Source organism: Sinocyclocheilus anshuiensis, unplaced genomic scaffold (genome assembly GCF_001515605.1).
Source record: "Sinocyclocheilus anshuiensis isolate Anshui unplaced genomic scaffold, SAMN03320099.WGS_v1.1 scaffold1737, whole genome shotgun sequence".
NCBI classification, from domain to species: domain Eukaryota; kingdom Metazoa; phylum Chordata; class Actinopteri; order Cypriniformes; family Cyprinidae; genus Sinocyclocheilus; species Sinocyclocheilus anshuiensis.
In genome coordinates, this window is record NW_015540975.1 from 266,872 (window position 1) to 282,508 (window position 15,637).

General features: G+C 38.9%; 1 protein-coding gene across 1 annotated transcript in view; it reads left to right on the forward strand.

The window, feature by feature from the left end:
• LOC107690092 (protein diaphanous homolog 2-like) overlaps window positions 1-15,637 on the forward strand; it is a 141,975-nt gene that overhangs the window by 93,388 nt on the left and 32,950 nt on the right. The window contains exons 2-3 of the mRNA XM_016488330.1: window positions 71-169; window positions 4,859-4,953. Of these exons, the coding sequence (XP_016343816.1) occupies window positions 71-169; window positions 4,859-4,953 (194 nt within the window). The remainder of the gene's footprint in view (window positions 1-70; window positions 170-4,858; window positions 4,954-15,637) is intronic.

Sequence of the window (15,637 nt, forward strand, 5' to 3'; positions counted from 1 at the left end):
ATGAGCAGATTCATTTACTTGTTTTGATAATTAATGTGCTTACCCTCTGGTTCTGTCTCTCTGCTTTCAGTGAAAAAGGACATGGAAGAAACAGATGACAGGATGACACAATTCAAGAAAAAAGCGAAAGAGCTGCGAATTCTGGATGCCAAGACAGCCCAGAATCTGTGTAAGTTATCAGCATTCCATATCATCTGTCCCCTAACACCCAGCCAAGAGCCTCCAGATCTGTGTTTATTGTTCTTACTTTCAAATAAGTTACATTTGTATTTGTCTCTAAAGAATTGCTTTTATTCTAATTTTTTGTTTTTGTTTTAGAGAAGTCCTAGGTATTTTTGGTCCATACTGAAAAAGATGAATCTAAACAACTTTCTCTGTACTGAAAGCAGTTCAGGCTGCTGAATCTATAGCCACAATGTTTTCAGGCTTTGACTGACACTTTTCCTCTGTTCTCTTCTGTTTGTTTGTTTTCTTGTTCCTACGTATCATATCAACTTTGAAATTCATCTTATCCTCTTGTATTGTCAAGCAGCATTTGTCAGTATTTGTTCTTCCTGCAACAGGTTTTGGGGATGCTGTTTTTTTGATAATGGATTCTACCCGATTCCTCTGATTTCAGTTGTACCGTAAACACATACTATAGGAGGATAACAGGAAAAAGGACAAATCATTTTATTTGTGTCTGCGTCATCCTAACCACAGGCAAAACCAAATAGTCCCCCCAAACCAAGAGTACTTCCATTTATGAAATTAATGCAACCAAGTCTGGGAGATTGATCATTTTAAATGATTGATTGATTCATTCTTACATTTCCACGTAAATCAGAACCAATGGTCGGTAGAATAAATGAACGAACAAATTAATGAATTTATTTATTTATTTAAACACAATACATTTATTTATCAAAATCTGTTCGATTTACATTTGGCCATTTTTACAGTCGAGTTGTTCTACTTTGTCTTTACCCTATGACACTGAAACACTGAGAATGACCCCATACTGGACAGAAGGAACTACCTGTTGATATCACAGTTTGGACTGAATACATCTTGCTTTGTGGCCCGTATTGATCAGCCTGCCAGACCCTCGTGTCATTTAGTAATTCTCTGTCTCTCTTCCACTGACACTCTTTCTCCCCCTCTTGAATCTTCAGGGAGTGTTTGTTTGTGTGTGTGTGTGTGTGTGTGTGTATTAATTCATTGTGTTCTCAAGAGTGCCTGCGACTCTTTGGACTTTGATTGATGAAAGCAGCATGAGAATGTGATTTTTATTCTTTTTTGGACATGTTGGCTTCTTTGTCATGGAGAGGAAAACACCTTAGATATACAATATCACACTTCATGAAATATTCATAGCAAATGCTAAAATAACCAGCCACCTGAGTATATGTCCTACCCATGCTTGTTTTCATCCTAGCCGGAAGAGTACTTGGATTCCAATTGAATATATCAATGCAATTCGAATGTGCAAATAGAGTAAGATGAAGCTCAGAGTCTGGCTACACTGCTGCTGTTGAAGAACATTATTTTAAGCTACATTATCCGAAGTTTGGTTTAACATGGATAATACAAATATAACTAGGTGTGTGCATTTTCAGACAAAAAATGGTGCTTGCTCTTTTTTTATACTGATTTGAGGGTATTGTGAGTGATTTCCAGGGCGTTACTAGGCTTTTATAAGGGGTTCTTGAATGGCCCATGGTTTTCTGGTCCCTGGATATGGCTTGGATAGATCAATTCATGATTTTGTTTGTCAGACAAGCATTGTGAGTCTCATTGCTTAGAACAGTATTAACACACTTCTTTTTAACATGATGCACAGTATCGTGTATAGTTTAATGCAGTTTGTAAGTGGTAGAAGTTTGTTTAAATCCTTAACACTTACCATGAGCAATAATAATAGAGATGATTGTGTCAGTCAGTACTAATAATGCAACAAAAGAGGTGGCATTTTCATTAATCATATAACATGCTCCATTACTGTGCCTGAAGGGTAAATGGCATCAAGGTCAGGTTTGTGTGTTTGTGTGTTCTTTTTCTTGTCTGCTTTTCTTCTTCGTTTAGAGCTGGAACAGATGGAGATGGCCCTAACAGAAAAGATGCCAGTGACATTTCTCTCTTCCCCTCATTCACTCACTTTCACATTGTCATTTTCTCATTCTCTGTCTCATTTCTGCTAGTTCTTTAGCCTGCTTTTGATGCAACACACACGCATACACACATCACTTCAGGCTTCAGAGTAACTAATGCCAGAACACGAGTGGGAGTGCTGTTACACATTCACTTCAGCCACAAATCTGTCATCTTTCACAGAGAAAGGAAAAGGGAGGTGGGACAGGAAAGCAGAAAGAGAGAGTGTAAAAGAATCTTAAATGTTGAATATTAATTTTTCTTTATTATTATTATTTGATAGGGGCCCCAAAGACAAGACAGGGTTGTTCCAGGGTTGTGGAAATGGGTACTTGTGCAACTCAATTCTGCTCTTTACTTGGACAAGGGAGAGTTACTTATGCCCCCAGGTATCTATTGCTGTCTTCCCCTCATGCTGAGAGTACAGTCTGTGGGCTGACTGGACAATGCCCACACTTTTATTTTTTGGCCATGAAATTCTCTGGATAGGAAAACTTGCTGAGTTCATTGATCCTGGGGGCCTCTGAGCAAATCCCACACAGACACAGACATGATCCCACACATCATTGTGAGTGTAAAGAGAAGCTGGATATTTGTTCGGCTACTCTGGACCTGGGGCCTGGGTGTGGCTCTGTGCACAGCTGAAACAATAATGCAGATGTGACGAAGAGGCTACGAATCTCATGAGTGCAGTTAATGTGGGAGGAACCGAGCTAAGCAGGCAACTGCTACATAAAGTCATGCTCCTCTATTAAGACACAGATACCCAGCAGAGCTCTGTGGTCCATTAGCATGTTTAACAATCCCAGCATTCTATTCCCTTCCTTGGTCCAACTCCAGAAGAGTCACGTCGACCCTCCTTCAGCATTCCTTTTTTACACATGTAGCGGACTGCATTTAAAACAAAGTGAGAGTTGCTATAAATTATGCTCGTGTGTGGAGGTGGTTTAGTATAGATAGCATTTTTATATATGGGGCGAAAGTGCCCTCTTTGCTTAATGCTTGCAATTTGGCGGATTTGCCAGGATTGCTGCGTTGAAAAAAGACACAAAATGTGACTAAATCACAAAATGATGAGTACGAGTGGATATGAACGGAAATATCTTTTTTTTTTTTTAAACAAAGTGAGATTTGCTATAAATTATGCCAGTGTGTGGAGGCGGTTTAGTATTGATTGCATTTTTATATATGGGGTGGAAGTGCCCTCTTTGCTTAAATGTGTGCAATTTGGTGGACTTGCAGGGTTTGCTGTGTTGAAAAAAAAACACAAAATGTGACTAAATCCCTGGGCAGATGAGTATGAGTGGATATGAACGGAAATAAATTATGGGATGCATCTGTCATGGACAAACTTGTTAGAAGAAAAACTCAGGATAATTCACTCACTGTGAATGTGTAAATTATGCTAATGAATCAACAGATGAGGCGAAAGCATTTGTCGTCCAATTACATTTTTTTTTGCATCAAATATGATAAGTTCTGACTGGGGCTTGTTAAACTCACCACATTCAGTGACAAACCATTTGTTTGTTTATTGGCATGTGATAGTCTTGATGATTGGCTCATCATGCTACTGATGGCTGCTTCATTAGCATATCCCTATAGACAGGCTGTATTGTGTTGTTAGGCTAGTTTTAAAACCTCGTTGTGCATTTTGGCACACCAAAGCTACAATAAGAATTTCCTCCCATGCCGTTGTGTCCGGTTTTTGCCAGATGAGCCCACTGCTTTGAAATGCCGCCGTGTTCGCTCTACCTTCATCTCTTGAATAAAAAAGCACAGAACTCTCTTTTCTCTGAAGAAACCGGCATGTTGTCACACGCAGATGGCCGACTAATGAATTGCAGAAAATAGAGCATAGTTTCACAGAGACTTAGTCAATCAGCTGGTGGGAATGGTTGTTTATTAAATCACTGTTCATCAGAAGTTGGACCTCGTTCACCTGCACACCAGAGAGCTGGATGGTGGGGTGAGGCAGAAGGGCCTTTGCATTCATTGGCTGATGCAATTCAGAGAGCGATAGAGGAATCTAACCAAATCAATACTTATTTCAGAGAACAGACTCTCACATATCATCTTCAGTATATCCACTCAGCCATGCATTCCCATCAAACATTTGCTGAAATAGCTTAGAGGTAGGTGGTACAAAACAAGAGCAACCCCTTGAATGCTTTCTGTACTGTGATGATTTCCCAGAACAAAAACAGGTTCTGCTTGGCATTGTTTCCAGACACTACTGGAAAACTCTTGACTGTTTTAATCTACGTAAATGTGAAGGTAATTTTAACTTCAATGCAGTGACTGCTTCAGACAGAAATGTACAATTATGTTCGGTCCCCCACTGATGGCGCTTTAAACTGTGCACTGTAAGCTATATGCTATAATTACAGACTATTCATTCATCAAATTGAGCTGCTGGGTAAATTGCACCTGTGGTTCTCTGCATTTCAACCTGGGTGAAAGTTTAAGATGTTGAGTCATTATCGGGTGATAGGGCCCCAAATTTGAGGTTATTTTAGCTGCTTTTATTGTTGCCAGAAAATTGTGTTGCTTTTTTGCTTCCAATTGCCCCGAAGTGGAACAAACACTCTAACAGTGTTTTACCATCCACCTGAGAAGTTATTGACGTTGTCCCACGGTCATTTCTGAGGGAGGCCCTGTTGAACATGCTGACATGCCAAACTATAGGGCCAGAAAATGACTCCTTCATTTTTTTATTTCCAAACAGCAATTTTCCTGGGTTCATTCCGGCTGCCTTATGAAGAGATCCGGGATATCGTGCTGCAGGTGGATGAGGAAAGGCTAAGTGAAGCACTAATCCAGGTGAGTTGTGTGTGCATAGGCACTTTCACATAATGCAGCTTGATCCCCTATTCGAAACCTTTATCCGCTCACAGGGCAATGTATGAAATGCAAACACATCCTGGTCAAAATCCAGTCCAGGTCCTGCTGGGGTCATTATAGTTATCTATCTGTCTGTCTGTCTGTCTGTCTGTCTGTCTGTCTGTCTGTGTTATTTTAGGGCTGCTCATTTTTTTTTTTTTTTTAAATGTTTAAGTGTTACATTTATTTATTTGTATTTCTTTATGTAAAATGTCTTTATTTTTGTGTGTGTTTTGTGTAGTACATTTGCACCATTGCTACAATTTATTTAGTATTTTAGGGCTGCTAAAGTTAATTTTGAAAGTTAATTTAAAATGTTTAAGTGTTATGTTTATTTATTTATGTACATTTTAATGTAAAATATCTTTATTGTTTTCTTTATTTTAATATTATTATTATTATTATTATTTTCAGTTATATGGTTTAGATAGTTTGGAGTCATAAATGTATTTATTTATTTATTTATTTATAACAAATCTCTCTCTTTTTTTATTTTTTTTGGTGCTGCTAAATGGAATGTATGAAACTTTTGACATGTAGAAACACACCAGACCCCTAAACAGATCTGTTTTTCGAAAGCCAGACATTCATGGGAATTTTCTGAAAAGCATTTGTAAAAAAAACCTACGTTTGTCTTTGCTCAGAGATTCATCATGCCTACAGATGACTGTGTGTATTTGAAAAGCTTCATTAAAGAGATGTCTTTAATGCCAGGCAGTGCTTCGTGTACAATACTCTGTCTGCTTTCATTCACCAGGCCAATAGAAGCTCCACTTTCACTCTCTCATAATAGCTGCTTTGGGACAGGACTTGGCAAAACTCCTGCTGCCCCTCCCTCCCTCCCACTGCCCTTTGTCTTACAGGCAAGATTGATGATCCTTCAGGAAGCTCTTCACGCCCTGACTGTCTCGGTGGTTTTTGTTCATCTTAAATGTGGTAATTGCAAATGGCATGTGTTTCCTGAACTAAAGATACCTCAGCTGTCTGTGAAAGAGTGGATCTCATTTACATTAGACCACCCTTTGCCTCTAACCCTCTGGTGGCTTTTTCACCACTGTGAATTAGGAGAATTTGAAAGAGTCAACTCTGCTTCACAACTGACAGTTTGGCGTTTTTCTCAGAGACCACTAGGGGGATTTGTGACTTTTATTTTAGCTGTTGCTTCTGAAGTGGTTGGGGCATGTCCAAGTTTTTCCCCTCCATATAGATGAGGGATTTTAGTTGTTTTCTGTCTGTATTTTTTCTCCTTGTTCTTCTTTCAAAGCTGGAGAAAGGTAGAGGAGATAAGGAATATTTAGATGTCCAGGTCAACATTGGTCCTTCTTGGCTGTTACTGGGAGCAGAGGTGACCTTTAATTGCCAGGTGGTTTGGGTTGGGTGTGTGGAAGCCTGAACTGAGGTGACAGCCCTGTCGCTCTTTACAGAAGCAGAAGAGCTAAAGTGATGACCTTTTCCCACATTCAGCTGTGCTTTATAGAGGAGATTCAACTGTCAGGTCTGCACACCTCCTTCCCTTGTCTCTATTCTCAGTTTCATCCTTCATCCATCTTTCTCTCTATCTCTCTCTCTCTCTTATTCACCCAGACCCGCCCTCTCACATTTATCACCTGCATCACCCCATCTTCATCCCTGGAGCTCAAATAGCCGTGGCATGATATCCTCATCCTTGAGCGGGAGGTAATGCACTGGTCCAGTTTTATGTCCTTACATGGTAATGGTATAGGCTTTTTTAGCGGCTCTCTGGCAGGACGGTAATACCTCAGTCGTGCCGACGGGATGTTTGGCAGAGGTTTGTGGGTGAGCTTGAAGCCACACACAGACGTGCCTCCGAACCACTCAAACAATATGGATAGAGAGACTTCTGGGTATTGTTCTTTTTTATTTTTCTTTCTCCTATGGTAAGGACATGGCGATTGCTGCTCTACCTTGACATCATTCACACTGCGTCAAGGAAATGTCACGTTTCAAAATAGGAAAGATGCCAGATGAGTGTAAATGTCCCAGTGGTCACACTGCAGTCTGACCGTTAGTTTCAATGCACGTGAAAGAAATGTGCATGGTCTCGTTTATGATAGAATGAGAATAAGCTGCTCTATATTTCTTGAAAATAAATATGAATTCTGTTCTATTGACTCAGTATTTAATAGGATAGTTATTGGAAATTAACTCAAGTTAAAATTTCAGTTACAATTGAACCAAGTGTTACAAATTAGAAAATGGATAGGGATTTGAGTTTGTTTTTTTTTTTGGATGTGGAACAGAGAAGTGACTTCCTTTTAATTCATAAGTTGGATCCATCCATCTGTATATATGTCTTTGCTATTTCAATTCAAATCAGAATTTAAAAGACTTGTCTATTTAATTCTAATCTACATCAGAGTTGTTCGCAACCTGTGCTTACATAACAGTGTCACTTTCACAAACCCTAGTATTCTCCCCCTACATCCTCACAACACAACTTTGCCATTAAAATAAAAGCATTCTGTGACTCAGCATAAACTCAAGTTTAGGTGTCATCAAAAGAAGAAAATGCTCTATTCCTCTGAATTTGATGTGTAATGTAAATGATGTCTCCATGAGGGCAGAAAGTGTTACTAAACAATCACCTACATTTGTGTTGGAGCTGATTGGTTCAGTGTACTCCATCCTACACATACAGTACTCCTCTAGCTCCATCGGATCATTCGAGCAATGCACAGATCTGTAAACCCCAGCAGGCTTGCCAGGGTGTAGCATCCATACAGTAGGCGTGTGAAGCCTCTCATCTAACGCTTGCCTGCACAGCCAAGCACTCAAACACTTACTTTCCATTGTCTGGAGAAAAATGCAATGCCTCACTCAGACGCTCTCTCTCTTGTTTTCTTTCTCTCTCTGACAGGGATGAGGCTTAGTCTCTCTCTTTTATTTATAATTTTTGACTCTGTCCCTCTTTTCTTCTTTGTGGATGTCATTTCACATTTTCTCATCACGCAAGCAAAGAACCGTCATCCCACTGACAACAAAGGGCTTGCAAAACAATCAGATAATAAAGCATTCAGTATAGTCCCTGGTCCAGGCAAAGGTCCCCATAAAAAAGGCAGATGTGCTCACAAAGATTCTCTGCCCCATTGTAGACGTGTGACACAGACAGAAGAGAAAGAGACTGAAGACTGGGCACGTGCAAAAGAGACCAAGGTCCGCATGGCACCATTGTGTTCACACCCCTTGTTTTCGTCTTTCAGAACGCCTGTTTCACAACCCAAAAGAAGCCAGGTTCAGCCACGCTCTGCATTGTTCAAGCCACCAATGAGGCCACAACCTTAAATCTTCCACCCAGGCAAATCCCTTTCACTCTGCATCATGCTTTTATATTAATACACATCCATTTCTTTCATGTGCTACTGAGTTCGGCAGCTGTGCCCTGCTGACCCCATATGAAATGTGTGAAGATAAGGCTGAAGTTTTCTTTACAGCACTTTTTTGATACTGCTAAATCTCTGTAATCAGTTTAAACGATAATTAGAGAAACAGGGAGCCAGGGAGGCAGTATCTTAAGTTTGCATTCTCTAGTGGCGTCTTAATCTCTCAAAGAACCCTCCCGCAGCCCTCTGGGGAGGCTTTAATGTGGGGATAGTGGTTTTTGGTTCAATGCCCTTGTACTGCTGATGCCAAAAGCACAGTAAAGCCAAAAGCCAGAACAATGCAGATACCATTAATAAGCTCTCAAAGGCTCTGGCCCTCTCTGAAATAATGCACCAGTAGCATTATAGTATGCTGAGAATAGGACAATAGACGGACAGACCACACTCCAATGCAATGCAATATGATGATAAACAAAGTAACAGGTTAGTCTTGATAAAGGAAGGGAACGGCGAGGTATAAACAAGGATTTTGTCAGCAGTTTTCTCAAGTTTTAAAGAACTTGCTGCCCAATTGCTACTTTCACATGGATGGATGTTTCTTATTCTTTCTCTCTCGCTCGTTCTCTATAAGAGAGTTGTACTTAGGCACTGCGCTGGCCTGGAGCAAAACTTTATCTCAGAATTCTAATAAGCTTTTCTATCTACATCATATTCAAGATGGACTTAACCTTTGTACTCTTTGTATAGTGCTATCAACAGGGAGCTGTGTAATGAACACTAATAGCTTTCATTTGAAAATGACCCACTGCACGTCTCTCTTCTTAGCTCACATGCTCTCATTATGGCAGGGCTAACCTCAGTTCAGCTCAGTTAATGTGTTCAGTGAAATGCCAGTCATTCACAGGAAATAGTACTGTGGGCTTTGATACTCTTGCTGTGGTTTTGTGTGATCATCTTTTTCAAACTTCACACTGAACTAAAAATATCTATAATTGGCCAATTTGTTAAATATTATGTTTAAGTCATGGCCTGATAAAGTGCTGTTAATTGCTATCCAGGTTTCTTCTCTCATTAGGTTCACAGATGCAAACTTGCTTCATGCATGTGTTGGTTGCTGAGCCATTTAACAGTCATATACAAGCAGTTTTAATTTGCATAACCTTTATGTGTATTAGAAAGGAATATACCTGGATGAAGATAATCAAAAGAACAATGCGGTTATGAAGTCAAAATATTGTGGAAATGTTGTATTGTATATAGAATATCAGATTTTGTATTTGTTTATTTCATACAAATTCATGACAGTATTTGCAGTTTAAACATCTATATTGTAGATAATTTAATCATATTTTAAAATCATCTGATAATATTTAGAATATTAATTTATTCAGTCATTCAGTCCCCAAACTGTGACTAAAATGTTGACAAAATAAAATAAGGCTATTATTTATTTAAATTTTATTTCATTGTATTATTATTTTATTTTTTTCAGCTTTATCCGTAACTTTTTTATTTATTTTTTATTTTTAAGTGTTTTTATTGTTTTTTTTATCAACAGAACAACAGATCAAAGTGAAAATCTTTCTACAAATCAGTCAAAATTGACCTCAGTTATTAAAGGAGAGAGAAAAAAAGCGTTCGTACGTCTCGTCACATCTTTATTATCTATCAGTTGGTTACTCCATTGATACAAATGTAAGTATGTTCTATTTTGTTTTCAGTTTAGCTCATTTTGTTTTTACTTTGACATTAACGACTCTCAATGGCAGAAAGGCTAGATCCTCAAATCCACAGTGATCCGATGCTGTGAGACAGCAAAACTAGAAAAAGTTCAAGCGGGTGAGCACTTTTGGCACTATATGTGGTCATACACTTGATTTGAGCATGTTAGATCTCAGCCTAGTGCTGCAAGTCAGTGAGATGGCCCTGTCTACCTGTCTCTCTTAGCTCTCTCTGACTGTCTCTGTCAACACAGACTGCAAACACCCAAGAGGTTCTCTCAGTTCACTCTTAACACTGCCTGTTACTGGTCAGTCTGCACTGTTTCATGTACTGATCTTTGTTAGGTCTGTCAGTCACTGTGGAAAGTCCTCTCCTCTCACAAGCAGGGTTTTCAAGCATATAAGAAAGTCTGTAGCATGATTGATTTATGTTTATCATGGTGTGTGTTGTGGGGAGCACGTCACACAACCTCAGCTGTGTATTTGACAGTCAAGTTCTCCCCAGAGCCCAAGTGACGTCATCACTACGACGTGTGTCATTGCATCGACTGAACCGCAGAGTGGTGTCACCGTAATTAGTTTCTGTAATTATATATCTTAGACGAAGGAAAAAAGGCTCCTTTTTGAGGGACATTCCTCACCACATTAGTATGCTCCTGCTGTACCTTCTACTTGTTATGAATTATGCCAATAATTCCTTAGGATTCATCCCTATTGACCGCTCGACTACTGCAAAGGAAATGTACTAATGTAACATGTACCTTGGGCAATTCAGTATTCAAAGGAACTCCATACTTCCAAAAATACTCCATGTATTTTTGATTCCTGAGTTGATAAGATGGAAATGTGCAACGCTCAATCCTGTTTCACTCCTTCCTTGTAAAGTATGCTTTATGAGTCCCTTTGGTTTGAATACTTTCCAAACTGCATATTTTTCATTCATACACCTACGCTGGTCTGCATAACTTAAGGCCCTTTTTTAAGCTTTGATTGCATTCAGTAGTAATATTAATACATAGTAAAGCGTGCCAAATATTAGTGCTATCTTATGATTTGTGATGCTATTATCATAATATAGAAGACTTAACTGCTTAAAGATGACACTTTTTTTAAGTTAAAGGTTCACCCAAACATAAAAATTCTGTCATCATTTACTGAATTTTACCCACATGCCATGTATTACTTTTTCTTATGTGGAACACATAAAAAAATATTTTGACACGTATTTATTTTATTTAGTTTTTAATTTGTAAAATAGTTTCAGACCTGCATAGCGACTTTGATTTAACATAAATGTTTGATTCAAACATTTTACAGTGTTGAATCAGGCTCCGATTATTATTCAGTCGTCTGTCCTTGCAGTCTCTTTTTGTTCCACTCTAAGCGTCATAATGGCAACTAATACAGTAAGTAGCACAATACATAATGACTAACGATGACAAATAACCACACTCTCTGTCCTGCGTGATACAGCACCACAGAGTTAGAGATGACAGTATCGCTTTCTCGAGTCCTTAGAAATCTGGCATCGCATTAATAGCTTATTAGGGTGATGTAAGGTAGCGTCCTTGACTTAAATCTTCGTAGCGTTTTCTGAGTAGACCGTTGTCCATCCTGACGTATGCCGTGTCAGCTCTCCCTCTCGCTGTACCTCACCTCAGCACAGCTACGGCCTTCTCAGCATGCTTGTGGATAGTCGTGCCTGTTAGGAGTTTCGTGTTTGCCCTTGCTTGTTATTATTGTTTATCTTGTTTGTCAATCATCCAGATCGTGTGCCATTTCGGTTTTGCCTTCATACATATTCATGAGCCCTCATTACCTGGCTCGCTGGTTGTTGCAGGGCATAGTGACAGTGCCCGCCTTTGTTCTCGAGGCTAACAACAGGTGACTGAAGCAGCCTGGTGTATTGTTACCTGCCGTTTGAATATTGTGAAAAGTACGTTCAGGACAGGACGAGAAGTACAGAGGTGTGCCAGGCTTCCAGATTAATGCCTAAGCGGGAAAGACTGCTCACCCCCTTGTGCTTAATTAAGGCTTTGTTTTGGCACAGCGCTGGTAGGCTCCTCTGCATTAAATGCAAATTCAGGAGAACAACATTATTGTGTAGTGCTGATCAAGTGAGTAATTGCATGTATGTATGCATGCATGTATCTATATAAAGAGAAAAATGTAACAGACAACTCAGGTGTTCGAGCTCTCCATATCCTGAAAATAAAAGTCCTTAGAAAGACAAAATTAATGTCATGGCAGGTCTGTCAGCTTTGCCAGCTCTATCCCTCACCAACCCAAACATAATCCATTGTTTTATTTCTCATTTAGTTTAATCCGTTTTTGGAATCTGTCATCCCAGGTTTGTCGCCTGTCAGTTGCCAACTGTGGCTAGAGTCTGTGACAGTCTGAGGTGTTAGTTCGGTTTAGGGGAGTAGAGATCCCTTTCGGATCTGTCAAAGTGCTGCTCTCTAGATTAGCTTAATGCCAACTGCACAACCCTCTAATGCGTCACATGTTGTGCCCATTGAGGAAAATTACCCTCCTGAGTGGCTGTGGATGTGTTTTTTCTAGTGCTGTCAAACGATTAATCGCGATTAATCGCATCCAAAATAAGTTTTTGTTTATATAATATAAGTGTGTGTACTGTGTATATTTATTATGTATGTATAAATACACAAACATACATGTATACATACATGCAAGTGTGTGAATTTATATATACATAATAAATATACACTTTACACACACATATATTATATAAACAAAAACTTTATTATTTATTTTGGATGCGATTAATCGTTTGACAGCACTAGTATTTTCTGTTTGTCTGTAAGTCCGCTGCTGTTTAGGTCTTCACACCTCACCTTAAGTAGCAATTGGTTGTTATTAATTTAAATGCCTGTTTAATTATAGCTTTGCTGTCTCCAATATGTATATGTTCTTAAAATAGTCAGCCGTGTTTTGGTGCAAGTTCCTGGGAAGTGTGTGATTACACTGGCAATTGGAGTGCTGTGTTATTAAATCGAGAGACGCAGCTGTGATAAAATTATGACCTAATTCCGTAGACCAATGCCATATTGCACCCTAACTGGATAGAAGCTGTTTGCATTGATGGTGTCATGATAATTACCCTGCTTATTTATTTATTTATTTATTCTTTCCTTTAAGTTTGAAAAGGACTGAATGTGTATTAGGTTTCTGAGAGATATGGTGACTAACTCATCAAACGGGTCGTTCAACATGTGCAAGCTTGATGTCGGACTGAATCATGCGCTCTACATTACACGGAAGAACAGATTTGCACTAATCTCGAGCCATTTATTGCTCTTTCTCAAAGAGGCAACACATTGTGTAATTTATGTTACATGATATATAAGCTTTCTTTAAGGAGATCAAAGTATTCTCGTCAAAATAAGGTTGTTGTGTGCACGAGTAAAATATTTACTGAAACGAACATATATACCTGTCATGAATTAATATTTTGAGCTCGTCTGGGTATGTTTCAGAGTTCTCTGGTATTGATTTGAATAGAGGTCCCTGAAACGATTTACCGAAAACTGGGTACCTGGAGTACCTGCTGAGATGGCACGGCAGGAAGGCGACTGTATAATGTTTCACATGTGTGCTTGGCCAAGAGAAATACTGAGCTGCATGCGGTGATGCGTCCCAAAAAAATGAAGAACAGATCAATTAGAAGAAAAAAGGCGGTGAATTGACAATCACATCTGTCAGTCCTATCCACAACAGATCTGACTGGTTCAGACGAGGAGTTCTGTGTTTGGCATCACATACAGGCAAAGTTACAGCCCCATGTACACCCCTCCTTTGGTAAATTCTTTCAGTTTAATAAAGAGCTTATTGCTAGGAGAACATTTTTATTGATTGTGCTGTCCCTGGGAGGGTAATTTGAGATTTGTTGATCTTCCCTCATTTCTGACTTTACCGTTGGGCATATGCTCTGCTGAGCCGAGGAGAGACGTCCGTGGGAGTAATTTATTTCCATCTACACAAGCATGGTGTGCTGGTTGTAATGGCTGTTCTCTTTCCCTCAGCCTGTACAGTGCAGGCCGTCTCACTCATTGGGCTAACAAACCCTTTGCTGATGGATATTCAGATAATGGTAAAAGCACAACGTAGAACCTGTGTTTGGAAATGATCTCTCTGTCTGTCTGTCTGTCTGTCTCTCTCTCTCATTGTAAAACATGTCTGCATTTAAAAGGGTATATCAGTGACATATTGATTATTAGTTGATATTACTGACTTTTTAGTTTCAATCTGGGTCGTTTAAAATGTAATGTTTAATTATGGATGCTCATTTTTACATTTAAATTACTTTTGTCATCATCTAATGCTCATTTAAAGTTAATCTTTAATAACACAATGAAGTGTAATCATTTGCAGATCTTAAAATGAAAATTCATCTGTCATTCTTCCAATAGTATTGTGAAAACTATATTTAATTTATTGGGTACTGGGCATAACATCGCAATAATATTATCAACTTACTGTTATCGGGCTGAGGTTTGATATTTGTCCCTGCTTGTGTGTGTGTGTGTGCCTACTTAACCATATTTTGGGAGCAAATTTGTACCCAAAAGTGAGCTAAGCTTGACAAAATCTCCCCCTCAAAAAACTCTTTGGGGATGTCTTCATTTGTAAAACTGGTATAAAAATAAAGTAAACAAAGTTTTTTTTTTTCTAATCTATAATTATCTGTATAAAAACAATAGAAGTCTATACAATGTCCCCATTTAGATAGCTGTCTGTGTGTGAGCATGCGTGTGTGTGTGTGTGTGTGTGTGTGTGTGTGTGTGTGTGTGTGTGTGTGTGTGTGTGTGTGTGTGTGTGTGTGTGTGTGTGTGTGTGTGTGTGTGTGTGTGTGTGTGTGTGTGTGTGTGTGTGTGTGTGTGTGTGTGTGTGTGTGTGTGTGTGTGTGTGTGTGTATAAAACATCTTAACTTTTGGAAGATATATTTGACAAAAAAAAATAATATATATATATATATATATATTCATTGCACTGGAAATGGAAGGTAGCATTGTAAGTTACAGTGTTCCATGCAGTGCACTTTGTTGAATATTGCAGATTTAGGCAAATGTCTTCAGGGTATTCTAAGCATACAGACAACTGACATACTAGACATGGTATTCATACTATACTGTATACTGCTGAACTTGTAAGAGTAGTATGGTAATATGCTAATCTGAACATAGCCAGGGTGTCTGTTCTGACTGAAGACTTAGTTGTTAATTTGGCATAGGTTGATTGTGTGACTGGAATATGTCAGCATCAAATTATACTGCTGGAAGCCTCACAGATATTGTCATCAGTCAAAATATTTATGGATTCTGAGCCTTCTCTGTCTCGCTTTCCTTCTCTGTATCCTCTTCCAACACTGAATGAATTCCAGTATCATTTAAGAACTTGGCAGTCATTACACTTGCAGACTCTCCTTGTTACATGGAAACGTACCAAAGCACAAGTAATTGCACCTTAATACGGTGCTGCACTCAGCATTGAAATTACAGTTTCCCACTTGCATTTAGACACTTGCATTGCAAGTGCATATAT